General features: G+C 41.8%; 1 protein-coding gene across 3 annotated transcripts in view; it reads left to right on the top strand.

Annotated features, from left to right (window-relative positions):
- The window catches only part of GABPB1 (GA binding protein transcription factor subunit beta 1), a 30,316-nt gene extending 16,632 nt beyond the window's left edge, over positions 1-13,684 (top strand). For all 3 annotated transcript variants that reach the window (XM_055002588.1, XM_055002586.1, XM_055002587.1), the window contains exons 7-9: positions 5,482-5,667; positions 6,956-7,071; positions 10,875-13,684. In XM_055002588.1, coding sequence (XP_054858563.1) covers positions 5,482-5,667; positions 6,956-7,071; positions 10,875-11,027 — 455 coding nt within the window. In that variant the 3' untranslated portion in view covers positions 11,028-13,684. The remainder of the gene's footprint in view (positions 1-5,481; positions 5,668-6,955; positions 7,072-10,874) is intronic.
- Positions 13,685-14,960: the final 1,276 nt, after the last annotated feature.

Here is a 14,960-nt window from a genome sequence, read left to right as displayed (position 1 = left end):
TATAAAATTTAGTTTCTCAAAATCAGACAGAAGATGGAGACCAGATAAAATACTTGTGAGAATTTTTCCCCTTGGTTCCTGGTATAAGGGGCAGTTTAAAACATAGTGTGGTAAATCCTCAGTTGAGGTTCCACAGATACATATCCGCTGATCGATGGGGTTTTTTTTGGAATCGCCCAAGTAGCATCTCAGTTGGCATAGACTGGAAGCGTAATGACGTAAATGCTACCCTGAGCTTATAGACTGTGATATCAGTCAGATAATGCGCACTAGTATGGTCTTTTTTGATGGTTTTATACCATGGAACAAATTTTGTTTTACTGATCAAAAATTTATCAGTTAGGGTATCCTCTTTGTAAACCCATTCCTTTAAGTCAACATTGCTACACTCTGGTTTCTCTTCAAATCGCATCAACAGTGAATTCCATTGTCACTCACTACCAGCGATGAGAGAAGGACAAAAGTCCGTCTGAAGAACCATTGAGAGAGCATGCTTATTGTAAAACTGCATTTTTTTTCTTAAAGAAATGGGATTAGATATCAGCTTTCCCTTTTGTGCAACAGGAGACAGATGGGCATCCTTTCCTCATTTTAAGTTGGCTTTAAAAATATTTGCTGTTTTAGAATTTTGGGACAAGCAATTGTGGGAAAGATATTAATAATTTTTTTTGAAAGATGAAAAGCATGGTACTAGAATCCGCTTTCTGTACCAGTTATTTATGAATGCTTATTAAGTGTCTTATTTTTGCCTATATTTTGCCATTAAAATTGGCAGCTTGAATTATGGCACCTTAAAGAGTAACAGTTTTATTATGGCATAACATTTTTCTGCGAAGTGGGCTGTAGTCCATGAGAGTTTATGCCAAATAAAGATGTTAAGTCTTTAAGGTGTCCTATGAATTGTTTTTTGCTGCAACAGAGAAACATACCTACCCCTCTGGAATGTACTGTCAGAAATTTTTACATCTGTGGATAGGTATGTATCTGTTAATGTAAGAAAAACCGAAACAATTCTGTGAGAAGGAAAGCTAGGATTTTGATTATGCCCCCAAACTCTAAGCTAATGGTTCTGCTTTTTCTAGGTGGTGCTTGTGCCACAGAAGTATAATTGTCAGTACAGTATAAAGACACCCTATTTGTAAAACGCAGGAAAACCGAGCAGAAGGAACTTTGTGTCCTTTGAAGCCATTCCTACTGCACAATCACTAATCCTATTTATTAGTTCCTTCATTCTGTGCCCCCCTCCCAACACTCAGGCCTGATAACCATTTAAAAATAAAACACATAATAAAAAAGCCCCTAAATAAATTACAGCTCCCACACTCATGGTTAATTTGGGCTGCTCAGTAAAGAAGCATGTGCAACAGTTCATCTGGAGAAGTGTGTAGGCTGAGATTATAGTGGACTTCTATGGGAAGAGGAGCTTTTATACCTTTTGGGCCTGGCCTTGGATTGCCTGTCTGTAAAACCTTGCTGTTAGAACATGGTACAAAAACGGTGCCATCACAGAGGTGCTGTTATTTTACCTTGGTAGAGAAAAGGTGCTTGCTGAGATTCTTAGGGTTCAAGGCTTTTTATCTTTCTGCAACCCCAGTTGCTCAGAGTGAAAAGGCTGAAGACAGTAGATGTTATTTTTAAATTTTGAAAGGGTTTTATGGATCAGTCGGTGTAATTAATTCTCCTGCATAAAATTGTGACCAGTTTTAACATGATTCTTACAACAGTCCCAATGATGAGGAAATCCTCAGAAGACAATAATTGCAAAGATTGTTTGAATGGAAATATCATTGTAAACAGGATTGTAATTGATGGCAAAGATGAAAGCTTTGTGTCTGGTATTTCTGACATAAATCATGCTCTACTGTTTCTGATAGAAAGCCTTCAGGCATCTGTCCTATTTTTTATACTTCAAAGCTCCTGATGTTACCATTACTTGAATATAAATTTGAATGCTTGAATTGATTCTGTTGCATGATGCTTTTCGTGATTCATTGTTTCATGGACTTTTGATAGTATTTTTTCTTTAAAAACCTAGAGAACTCAAGTGTGGAGTCTACCTCATGTTTCTTTACAGGGCTTAATATGTTCCCAGAGGCCTGGAAAACTTCATTGCTGAGTTTTATTAGGACTTCTAAGGGCCCAGTAAAATTTGAACCCTTTAGTATAATTAAAATAGCGAATACATTATTTATTTACTTATAATTAGACCAGACAGTAGCTGTTTAAATTTAGGGGGTGGCTGACTTACGGCGACCCCAGGTGGGGTTTTCATGGCAAGAGAGTAACAGAGGTGGTTTGCAGAGCCATATCTTGGGTTGCCAGCACCCGGGGCAATCCAAATCCAGTGGCGCCCTTGTCCCCACACGCTGCCACTGGAGGGCCAGGAGCGTGTGGCAAGCCGACTGCCCCATCAGTGTGGCAGGTGCCCAGCATGGCATGGGTGGCCTCCCAGCTCTCCCGCACAACCGCCTGCGCAGCTGCTGGAGGGCCAGGAGCACATGCTCCCAGCCAGCAGCCGCTTCGGCGCCCTTTGTTTGGCAGCGCCTGGGGCAAGCGACCCCCCCGCTCCCCCTAGATCCGGCCCTGGTGGTTTGCCATTGCCTGTATTCTGTAATCCTGTTGACGGTCTCCCATCCAATTACTAACTAAGACCAACCCTGCTTAGCTTCTGAGATCTGATGAGATCAGTCTTACCTGGGCTATCCAGGTCAGGGCAAATTTAGGGGGAAAACTGCAAAAAATTCCTTAACAGAAATTTTTATGATGTTGGAATTAGTTACAGGATTCCTCAGCCAATCAGTCCTTTTACCAGAAAAAGTAGACTCTTCTAACATTATTAGAAAGATTACTTCCTCAATTTCTTGGCATAATTTTTTTTACTGTACTGAGTGCATACTCAGGCTACCTTTTAGTTTGCAAGCATAGATATTTTCCTAATAGATATTTTCCATACCTGAGGGACCGTCTCTTCCCATATACTCCCCAGAGGGTGCTGAGATCAGCTGGTAAGCACCTACTGGTGGTCCCTGACCCCAGAGAGGCTCAATTTGCCTCAACCAGGGCCAGGGCCTTTTCAGTCCTGGCCCCGACCTGGTGGAACTCTTTGTCTGAGGACATCCGGGCCCGCCAAGATCTTGTCTCCTTCAGGCAGGCCTGTAAGATGGAGATGTTCTGCCAGGCGTATGGTTGAGGCCATCAGGGTTTCCTCCAAATGAGCCTCTCTCCCGGTCTCCTCTATGTCTGTAGGGGGTATTGACAATCTACCCCCCACATATGAGCGACCACACATGGTTAAGCCATACTTCCACCTCCGTCAGATGTTATATGGTTTTTATACAGTGAGCAGGTGTTTTATTAGAAAGCTGTGTTAATTTATTGTGATTTTATCTTGTATATTTTATCTTCTGTTGTAACGCGCCCTGAGCCCACTTGCAGGGAGGGCAGGATATAAATATAATAAATAATAAAAGTAATAATAATTCCACTGAGGATTCCTCTTCCTGTTTGGGGAATCTGCCATAAGCCAGCATTCCCTCCTTTCTGTGCGTTCGCTGGTGCTATTCTGGCATACTGCCTGCAGTTATGAGACAGATTTCCTATCTGGGTTTCAGAGGCAGAAGCGTTAAAAATGTAGGATTTGCAGATCTCAGGGTATCTTCTTGTACTATTGAGGTTCTTTTCACTATTTTTAATACCTAAGCAGTCAGCGAAGTCAATGTTTCTGTATATTCTATTAGATCTGTGTTACCAGAACTGCTATTTTTATAGGGGAAATTAGTACACAGTTCGGCTTGAGCTAGCACGGATCTTTAACCAATGTATACCAGTCAGTCTTTCAGATTTCTCAGACAAGAAAGAGGAGGCTAATATTCAAATAAATAATGTTTACTAAAGTGTTGCATATGTCTGACATAGCACTTACATACAGCAGACATACAAGAACTCAGAAATAAAGGTTGGAAAGAGTTACAGAGACATTTGCATTAGCAGGTTCCCACTTGAGATCGATGGCAGAGTGGCAATACGTACCTGATCACGCCGAGAAGCAGAGATTCCAGCAGCGAGGTTGGGGATGGGGCGCAGCGCCTGGCTGAGCATGGCGCTGGGCACTGGGCATGGCGCCAAGCACCGAGCATCAGGCTGAGCCTGCTTAAATAGCCGAAATGTGTCCTGAGGTGGGGGCCCTTCTGCCTGCTCTGGACTGGTTCCCAGGATGTTTTTAACAAAGGATATGATGGGCCAGTATTATGACTTTTATGGGCCACTTTAGAGTCTAATTGTGTGATAGTGACACCCTTGGGACTGGACAAAAGGAAGGGAAGAAGTGCAGGGTGGGTTGATTGAATTTGACAGGCAGCTAGTTTTTTCTTGATGCGATCGGCTTGGAATGTCAGTGTTCGATGGGCATATTGATAAGTGTCCATTGTCCGCCCTGTACAGTTGGCACGTCGCTCCCGTCCCTGGGCTGTTGCAAGCAATCTATCAGGGCAAGGCATAGCTTTGGACATGACAGGAGCCTTGCAGTGAAATAGTGGACTCAGGGAGAACCGTCTGTAGTAACTGCTTGTTGCCTGAGAACATGGCTGTCTGTGGGCTCGCTGGCATGCTGCTCTGGGTATTGAGGCGGACCCAGGACTGTTCTGCGGTGGCTTCCCGGTGGAAGCGGGCCAGGGGGTGCCTAGTCCGTTTCACAGAGACTTCTTCCTGCTTGCATGTCGTTGCTAGCTGCCAGGATCTGGGCCCAAGGTACAGTTCATGGCCAGCATAAGGCATGCCACGGGTCTCAGGGCGAGAGAGAGAGAGAGAGTCCATAATCCAGGGAGGCAAAGAGCAGGCACAGATAACAGAGTCCATAATTCAGAAGGCAGGAGACAGGCACAGGCAACAGAGTCCATGATTCGGGGGGGGGGGGGGGCGCGGCTGGCAACATCCGGTTTGCCTTACGTCAGACATTTACATGTAAACTGGGTATAAAATTACAGCTTTGTTTGTTCCTTTATGTAACTTATTTTTTACCTTTCTCACTGAGATTACATAATGATTACATAATGAAAGTCAATTAAATCAATAGGATGAAACATCTAATAAACAATGTAATAGGGCTAGAATTGCAGAAATATGAAAGAAGGCATAAATATTAAACATGATATATTTAAACAAAGCAAGAAATACTACATAATTTATATGAAATATACCAGACTTTCAAACTGACAAAAGTTTTACTTGCTTTTTTCCCCCCTTCTGAACCATTAGTTACTTTTAACCTCGCTTTGGTAGTATAATCACAGATTTTGAACAGTTAGCTGTGCCTTGTGTTTGAATTGCTGTGGTAGTGCGCTCTGCTGTGCAAACCAGTACTGTGTCTGTAGGAAAGTAACACAAAGCACACACAAATCAGTTTCTGGAAGTGCTGGGTACCTCTTTTTCCAAATGCAGACTTGATGATAAACATCCTGATCGATTGTATACTTTTTTAAACAGTTGTGGCTACAGAGGAAGTAGTGACTGCAGAATCAGTGGATGGTGCAATTCAGCAAGTTGTCAGCTCTGGAGGTCAGCAGGTGATTACCATAGTAACAGACGGCATTCAGCTCGGAAACCTCCATTCCATTCCGACCAGTGGAATGGGTCAGCCTATTATTGTGACCATGCCTGATGGCCAACAAGGTGAGTTGGAACAAGTGGTGAAATGAGAACTTCAAATCTTTTTTTTTTAATTTAGAGAGACTTATTCAGTACTTTCTACAGCCCAAAAATGCCTTATGAAAAAAATTGAATGAAGAATACCGATAGGTTAGAAAGAAAGAAAAGTTGTTATGGTGGCAGCTAGCATGTATCTGACATTCCAGGCTAGGAGGGAAGAGTTCTGCACTCCTGTGCCATCACATTTCTTTCCATTGCTTAAAGATACTGTTATTTATTAATAAATTAACTAAACTAAGATCTGTTATGCTGGTATTACAATTGTTGAGCGTAAGTTTGACCTGTACCCTTTTGCACACTCAAGGTATGAATCAGGTTGAGTTGTAAGAGAATCCTGGGCAAGTAGGCTCTTCGCTCACTTCTCTGTCAACCCGGGATAAGTGATCATGTAAACAATAAAAGGTTTTTGTAAATGCCAGGCAGGTGGAATTGATAGACTGACAGAGTTAATTTGAGATTGACCAAATTCAGGAACAAGGGTGTGAGACTGAAAACAGTATGGAATCCCTTGTTTGTTTAGAGAAAGGTTCTAATTTTGGGAAACAGTCCTGACCACATCTGAATTTCCATGCAGTGAACCCAGTGTCCTGTCTTGGAATGTTCTTTTCAGGGATACCTTTGTCTCCGGAAGTCCTGAATAAGGAAGAGGGTAAAGGGGTAAACACACAGACAGACACTGGGAGGCTTTTTGCATAGTTCACAGAGATTGATTAGTTTTTCTGATGTAGCAAGGGTGTGTCCTTATGCCACTTATTTGCGTAAGGGCATGATTGGCAAATTCTCTCCTGCAAGGTATGTTTTATCCCCTACAGTAGGATTACAAACTATACAGGGTTGGGAACCTTTTGTTTCTCTCACAAATGTCTTGTTCCACTCTGAATGAATGTATGAACATTTTCCCCTACTTGTGTCCAGGAATCACGGTGTTGCTAAGGCTGACAAATGTAGGTACTTACTAAGATCCAGACCAATTCCTTTTGGCTGAACAAGCACTGTGGAAGTAGAGTATAGTTTCAGGGAAATATGTTTATAAAAGTTTGGCTCCTGTTATTTTCAACACTTCTTCCGTACTTTGCAACAACTTGATTTGGTGAAGGTTTAATACTAGCCAAGATTGTGTGTCCCTTTCTCCTGCCACTCTCCTCTAGCATGTGAGTTTTCTCTGCCTTCTATACAAGTTTTTCATTTGCATACATTATGTACTTGGAAGCACGATCTTCATATTTTTGATAGAAACTTATCTTTATTAAAGTACTTACAGTACCAGCAACAGACATTGCTGAAGAAACAGTGATCAGCGAAGAACCACCAGTCAAGAGGCAATGCATTGAGATAGTTGAAAATCGGATGGAGTCTGCGGAAATAGAAGTAAGGAATCTGCTAACTGTGAAAGACTTTATTCCTTCCCCCCACCCCCCAAGTGAATATTTATTTTCTTCTTTCTTTATATGGGGGGGGGGTTGTGCTGCTGCCAAATAAGGAATGGACATAGATTTGTTTTAAGTTGTGTGTCTGTTCTGAATGTTCCATGCGCTTTGATCATTGAGAAATTATGAAAGAATATCCGCAGCACTGTCCTGAGACTCAGTATTATTGGGGGAGCTAAGTAAAAAAGAATTTCTTTTGGGAAAAAAACAATTTGCATTTCTTAAATTACGATTTTGCCCAAAGATAACATATTTTAACCACCAGGCATAGTTTGCTGTGGGTTGTCTTAAAAATGGGTATTGTATTCATTCAGTGTTTAAAGAGGTTTCTTAAAATTTAGGCATTCTCGAGCACATATATGCTCTTGTATCAGGAACTTTCCTTTTAATTTCATTCTCATTTGGACTCCAAGCCACAGACCTATTAAGTAATTTTTAAAATTACTACTTTGTGCCTAGAATACAGTATGGGAAGAAACAGTATGTTGATCCAGTAAATGTTTAGCTATCATCTTTCTTCAGTGACTTCTCTTAAAATGTTTTTTTTGTAAGCCTTCACAGGCATGACCTTTAGTACAGATTTTTTTAGTGGACATTTTGTTTATTTAGATAAAATAGAAACAAACAAGTTTCGTCAATATAAACAAGGTTCTGTTTGCACACAAAAAAATCTCTCTGAATTTTCTTTGTATTGTCCTTTATAGCAAATTTTCAATAACAAGATTTAGTCAGACACCAAAAAGTCAGCTGTAAATTGAGATTTTAATTGAAACTTTGAGTACTCCGTGGGTACAGAGCATACCTAGATTTAGACAAGAGTAAGGCTGTTTCCTCTTGCGCAAAGCTCGCTATTCTTACAGGGCATCCTCAATTTAACATAATTAATTGCCTTCTGATTCCAAATGCGAATCCATCTTCCCTGTGAGATAAATGACTTACTGGTTTTAGTATTATTTAGACAATAACAGAAGTGTGTGTCAATCTGTATTTTGATGGTGGGAAAGACAATATATGGAGATGGGAGGGAGAAGCAAAGACAACTAGAGATAATTGTGAGCAAAGTGAGCTCTGTTTCTGTTATACAGGTAGACGAAGAGATTAAGCCAAAAGCTTGATGGAAAATATGGGCACTGAGGAAGGGTACGAAAGCACGGAAGTTGTTCATGCACTTATTTATTCAGAGGGGGAGTCCCAGGCCTAATGGGCAGCAAGAGAGAGGGCGGACTTGAGAGGTGGAACCCTTTGGGGTTGTTAGAGGTACTACCTGATCAGCAGTGATCTTACTAAACACAGTTACACCCTTGTAAACCCATTGATTTCAACAGCCATAGAAGCATGTAACTCTGCTTAGGACTGCACTCTTAAATACCCAGATTGTTACAGTTTGGAGTTTTAAAGTGTAGCTTCAATTGGGTGGTGTGAAAAGTTCTAACAGGATAGGGGTTTGGAAGAAGGGAACACCCCTCCCCTCCCCTACAAATCCATAGAATTGGAGAACGGGGAAAGTAAAGGATCTCTAATATTGTGCAGTAATTTGCTAGTTAGGTTGCAATCCTAAACTGGAAGGAATTTCACAAAATATCGGTGAGCCTTACTTCCCAGTAAGTATGGTTAGGCTCACACTGTAAGGGACAAAAAGAGCTGATATAATAGAGGGTGTGTGTGTGTGTTGATCGTTGTCATTATTTTTGCCGCCTCGTTTCAACAAAGCTGTGTTTGCGGCTGAACTTCCTCAGTACCTTTTATTCAGTGATTGAAGTGGAAACCCAGACTGAAATTCGCTTATTCATAAAAGCATGGAGTACTTTTAAATAAGGCAGAGAATTTTGGCTCGGGTAAGGATCAAAACAAAGCTGCTTCCAAGGCAATTATTTTTAATAAGGTAGCAATGCTGCCTTTTGCATCATGTAAAATGACTGAATCTCATGATCTGATCTATTGGATTAAAAAAAAATCCAGGATACCTTATAGGATGGAGGACACGTCTGTTGCTTTGAACTCAAGTATCTTCCTTTACTAAGGACCCATTCTCTTTTTTTCTGTCATCCAAAAGAAAAAATTATCTAGGAAGGCTAGGTAGCAGTTGACTTGCTGAATGAATTAAAAGACATCTTGTTTGTTTAAAAAGAAAAGCTACACAAATGTCATTTAAAGATGAATGTCCTTTGGAAAAATAACTTTAAATAAGAATCTCAGGTAGAAAGGAGAACAGAAATGTGAGCAAATTACCAAAGATCCTAGCAGATGGCAATAGCCATCCTCGCAGTAACGTTTTGATCATGGTACTATATAGTGATTGTAACAGGAACGGGAAATATTTTTGCCACTGTTGGGAGCAGAGTCCAACCTGACGTCTTTCAGCCAGAAAGCAGTAGGGCTTTTTCAACAATCCTTTCTTTTCCCTCTGCCATGCCTTGCGTGAAGGTACAGTGCCCACTTCCTACAGAGGCAGCCCACTGGCCCGTTGCCTCTCTCCCATTAACCTTCCAAGATGTTGCCATTTCTCGGCTCCCCCCATCTTTCCTCCCATTCTATTAGCTGTGCAGCTGTCACTCTGCTTCTAGTGGCTGTCTCCAGTCAAAGCCATGTGTACTATATTTCCTTACACTGCTCAAGACAGAGAATACTGTAGTACCAGTAATTACTAAGCAAGAAGTATTTCGATAAGAAACCATGGCCTGGATAGCTGGGTGTGGTGCGGTGGATGAGTTTGTTCCCATAGGGTCTTATAGGAAGGCACAGGGAACAGATGACGCAGGTCAAGTCCTCTCCAGTTTTTTGTGTGTGGGAGTCAAGCCCTGTAGTGGGGAGGGAGCTAGCTAGAGGCACCAAGATATGAGAATAGGGGCCCTACGCACGTCCCAGACTCCAGTCCCCCCCCTGCTTGTTTCCTTGGCCTGCAAATCATAAGCAAAGAGGATCACGCCTGTTCATGATAACATGCTGCATCAGACCTTGACAGCAAGCAGCTCATTTGTTCCGATGACAAGGGGATGACGACTCAGGCAGAGGAGCCACAGCTCCTCTAACGGCCATTGGATAGCAGCTCTTACCTCGCGGAGGGGCAGCGCAAGGCTACTGAGCGGCTCATGGGAGTTTAGGACTCCACAGAGTGTGTATTCCAAGATCCGTTTACCAGGTTTTGTTAAATCAAGCAGCCTGACTATTGTGTCTACACCACAAACCTTTGAACGACACTTGTCTGCCCAAGTCAGTTTGGTGGGGTTTTTTCCCAGCACTTTGATGTAAGGCTGTGGTTTACAAAATGCAATAAAATAGAGAGGGAAATAAATCTAAATTGTTTGTCTAAATTGTGATCTCTTGGATACCTGTGACCCAATCTTTCAAGCGATATTTACTGTCCTTGCTGCTTTGTTTCCAGTATACTTACTTACACGGATTGGTGAGAGTAGGAAAACCAAATTTCAATGCAGGCACTCAGGCTTAATCTGATTAAGACTGTAAACAGCTGTTTCACGGGGGTTTGTTCCTAAATCGCTCACAGGATGGTGCTACAATACAAAAGGCAATACATTTGACAAAAAAAAGTGGCAGAGAAGGAGGAGCTTGCTCCCACTTCCTTGTCCTTCTAAATTCCCACTGTAACTATGACGCTGGCCATAAGTCCCCTTACCAGACCTGGGAAATCCTCTAACTTAGATTCTAGCAAAAATGGTCAACTCAGCCCATGGGTTTATTTTTACTGTTAAATGTTTGACAAGATCTTTCTGGTTTTTTTAACAGGAAAGAGAAACTTTACAAAAACAGCTGGATGAGGCCAATCGGGAGGCGCAGAAGTATCGCCAGCAGCTACTAAAGAAAGAGCAGGAGGCAGAGGCCTATAGGCAGAAGTTGGAGGCAATGACCCGCCTTCAGACTAACAAAGAAGCTGTTTGAAGGGAGCAATAACGCCAGTTAAAAACCGCAGCACAGTCTGGATTTGTCTGCTGTAATAGGCACAGACCCAGGAATTACAGACTAGAGAAGATGCTACAGGTGTGAAACTGGACTTAAAAAGCCATGAGCTCTGATGAAATTTTCTTGTATCATAAAAAAAAACAAACTCAAATTTAGACATTTTGTGCAAAAATATTTTAAAAAAATACTGTAAATAGTTTTTTTTTTACAGTTCCAAAATTAGTTGCTCAATCTTTTTGAAGGGATCCACAAACATGCCAAGCCAACATTTTTGTGACTTTTTTGATTTTAGTACAAAATTGCTGAAATACAGAGCAGTTTTAAGGGTAATAATTGTTGATTTAAACTGACAGTGTGAAAATGAATTATGTGACAGAACCAATCCCGAAAGCTAGCAAGCCGCCGAGAAAACGCATTTTCTGATGGGAACTTTTTGTACAGCTTTAAGTAGTTGTCCTCAACCTCTGAAAACCATGTTTTGTGTGTTGTGGTTTTTTTTTTTTAAGAAAAACTGTAATTTTTTATATTTAATTTCTGATATATTCAAGTAGATTGACATGTATATGAAGCTGATATTTTTTAAATGTTTCAGTTTGTACATATGCTGCATGTTTTTTATAATTTCTATACACATCTTACATAAGCATTTTTCAGGAAAGAGTGTGTGTGGGGGGGAAATTATGATAAAAATGTTTAGCCTATAGGTCACGGGGAGGGGAAGCCAATGGACAGTTTTTTATTTTTAAACTGGGAGTGGCATTTCTTCAAAGAATGTATGTTGACAGGAAAAAAAAGTAAACCAAAACCAGTATTCCTGTAATATATTAATTATTTGAGAGTTTGACAACTGGGAGCATGTTTCCAGTGTGTCTTCATTTAACTTGGCTCAAGGTCCTGCAAGTAAAGATCAAAATGTGGAGCTGTTCTCAGTAGGTTTCTAGCTTAACCTATCCTTTCCTGCCATATTCCCTCCATGGCTGACAAGCAATGCCAGACATGCCACAATTTGGTGGCCTGTTTGCTTTACAGCGTTATAAATAAGGCAGAAGTGGTGAACCCTCAAAGGATATAGGCCACTGTCTTGGGAGGGGAAATAGGGACGGGGGTTCCCCAAAGGAAATCTCTTACAGAAGAGAGTGAGTAAACGGCTATTTGTACGTAGTTCTGGATTCTTTCTGATTGGTCACAAATGAATTTCCCTGCCTGCAACACAAGACTGAGTAGCATGCGTGGAATGGCGGAGGCCTGCTGGGCGTGGAAGCGGCATGGTGGGCAAACAGGTGATTAACTAGGGGTCCCCCTAGAGGACTGTAGACCCCTTGCTGAAATGGGCTCTTGATTGGCTTGCATTCAGTTAAAACAGGGACTGCATGACGACGCTTCCATCCATGTTCATGTGCTACTTAGTGCTCCGGTCATTTTGGCTCTCATTCGTTTCGGTGGGGTTCACAGAAGAGAACCTTATGGCCATTGGATAGCAGCGCTTACATCGCAGAGGGGTAGCACAAGGCTACTGAGCGGTTAATGGGAGTTTAGGACGCCACAGAGTGTGTGGCATCCTGTTCCTTGCGTGCCTGTTGTCCCTATGCAGCACTTAACCGAAATAGTCTCTTTGTTGATTTTTTCACACAGCAAACGAAAATGAAGATTGCCCTCATTGTGAGTTTGAGAAGCAGATTTCTGCATTTAAAATCACCTTTTAAAAAAAAGTTCTGGGTTGACATTGTTGTCACCTGCAGTTGTTTCTGACTGCTATGATAATGTTTGTGTTTGTGCAGTAATCAAAGGCATTATACTTAGCATTTCTAGTGTAGAGTTGACCTTTTTTTTAAAGCATTGTAATAGCAGCCCTAAATGCTCTTACATGTTTAGCGTTCCTGACTGATTATTGGAAATAAGCGTCTGGGTTTTTTTTTTAAGGAATGGAACCCTCATCTTTAGCACATCCCTGGGAATTAGGTAGGTAAGTAAGCATTTGTACCTAAATTGGGTTTAAGGGGAACACATGTTAAGTGGCGTACCAAGGGCCCTACAACTCAGGCATTGTCTACATATACCCCAGAATGAGGTGGTAGGGGACTGGTACCACTTGAGACTGCAGGTGAGAATTGTCATTTTGAATGCTCCCTCCCCCCATGTGTTTTTTTAAAAAAAAAACACCTGTCTTCATTAAGAACATTAGTGCATCAAGGAGAACTGTTCTGCCCCTCTCCCTCTCTTTTCTACTTGCAGGACATGTTTTACATGGGAATATTCAGAAACGTGATCTCCCCATCCCGAAGTAGTCTCAAGTGGTATAGCCCATTTTACTTCCTCAGGGCTTTGCCGCCTCATTCTGCTGTAGGGACAGAACCAGGAAATAAAATTCAGACATATTTGTGGCTTCTAGACTTTTACTTAGACCATACTGCCTTAAAGATTGAGTGCTGTATTGCATTACACTTGGAACTACTGTGCAGCTCCTTTATTTCAGCATATACCTTGTCTTTGATTTGTGCTTTGCTGTGTCTATGTTTCAGTGCTTTTATGAAAATGTATAACTTTACAAATCATCTAGATTACCTATACAAAATAATTGCCCTTAAAACTGTACTCTGGCCTACTTTTTCTATTTACAATTAAATATCTTTTCCACACATGCGGTGTTGGGTCCCTTCCCTTTTATACTGTTACAGCTATGTGAATGTGCTTATAATACATTGGTTATCTTTCTTTTACTGCTGTTGAGTATATATGAATCAAGAAAACAGTACTTATGGGCTTGGAAGTTCCCATCCTGTGTTTTTGCCTATTTCTGTCAGAGTATTTGTTGAAAGGCTCGAAGCAGAAATAGGTTTTCAGGGTGCTCAGTCATTAGCAGCGCGTACTAGACGTGGCCCCAGCAAAGTACCAGGGCACGCCCATGGCTGGTGCGGCGACTTCCTTAAGTGACGTCATCGTGCCCCACCAGGAGTGTGGCCGGTGTGTGCTTTCCAGGGTTGCCTGCCGGTGGTGGGCAATCTCCGGGGGGCTTGCCACCTCCCAGTTGCCAGCAATCGGGGCAACGGAGAAACCCCCCTGGGAGGTTGCCTGCCACTGGTAGGCAACTGGGAAGCCTATTTACCAGGTGACCTGGGGCCAGTCATTTCTCTCACAACCTACTTCACCAGGGTGGTTGTGAGGAGAATAATGCTGAATCACTCTGGGTGCCCACTGGGGAGAAAGCCCCTGGGTATAAATGAAGTAAAATAATAGTAACAGTCAAGAGAAACAAAGTTCACAGAGACAAGAAGCCCTTTGTTAGTCCCCAGAATTAGAAGGGGGGCTGTTGTCAGCCTTCAGTTATCCTTTTTTTGTTGGAGAAGGGAGTCTCAGTCCCCAAATACAGGGTAGGAAAGGGAGATCATTTCATCCCCAATTAATGTAGTGTCCTCTTACTCCCCTATTCTCCCAATTCTCTTATTTTCTCAATGGCCTTGTCTCTTTTCCCCCTTTATTTTCTTTTCTGGCCTCTCCATTTATTCCTGTCTTCCCTCTTACATAGTCTCTGGGTTTCCCAAAAATGTAGAGCCTGGGAAGCAGGCAGCATATTGTTTACTTTGCCATTGGGGAGAAAAAGGAATAAAGCCTACGGTATACTTCTTTCTTAGTTACTGCAGTGATTTAATAGTTCCAACTATTTTCAAATCATAAAGGCAAGCACACACATCCCGAATACATATCTGTAACACTCCTCCCCCACAAGATAACTATACCCTGACTAGAAATAGTTCTGCATGGATTTGAGGTACAGGATTCGTTAGTATTTGACTTTCCTGGATTGGGCTTGGCTTGGCGAGGTACGAATGGGATCGCTTAGAAGGTTTACCCGTTTTAGGGCTGTTAGACAGTTAAATGTTTTTGATGACTGAGGAGAAGACCTGTGGAAAGAAC

The sequence above is a fragment of the Eublepharis macularius genome, chromosome 18 (genome assembly GCF_028583425.1).
Source record: "Eublepharis macularius isolate TG4126 chromosome 18, MPM_Emac_v1.0, whole genome shotgun sequence".
In the NCBI taxonomy this organism is placed as follows: Eukaryota; Metazoa; Chordata; class Lepidosauria; order Squamata; family Eublepharidae; genus Eublepharis; species Eublepharis macularius.
Note: the sequence above shows the minus strand (reverse complement) of the source record. Positions and strands in the feature narration are given on the sequence as shown.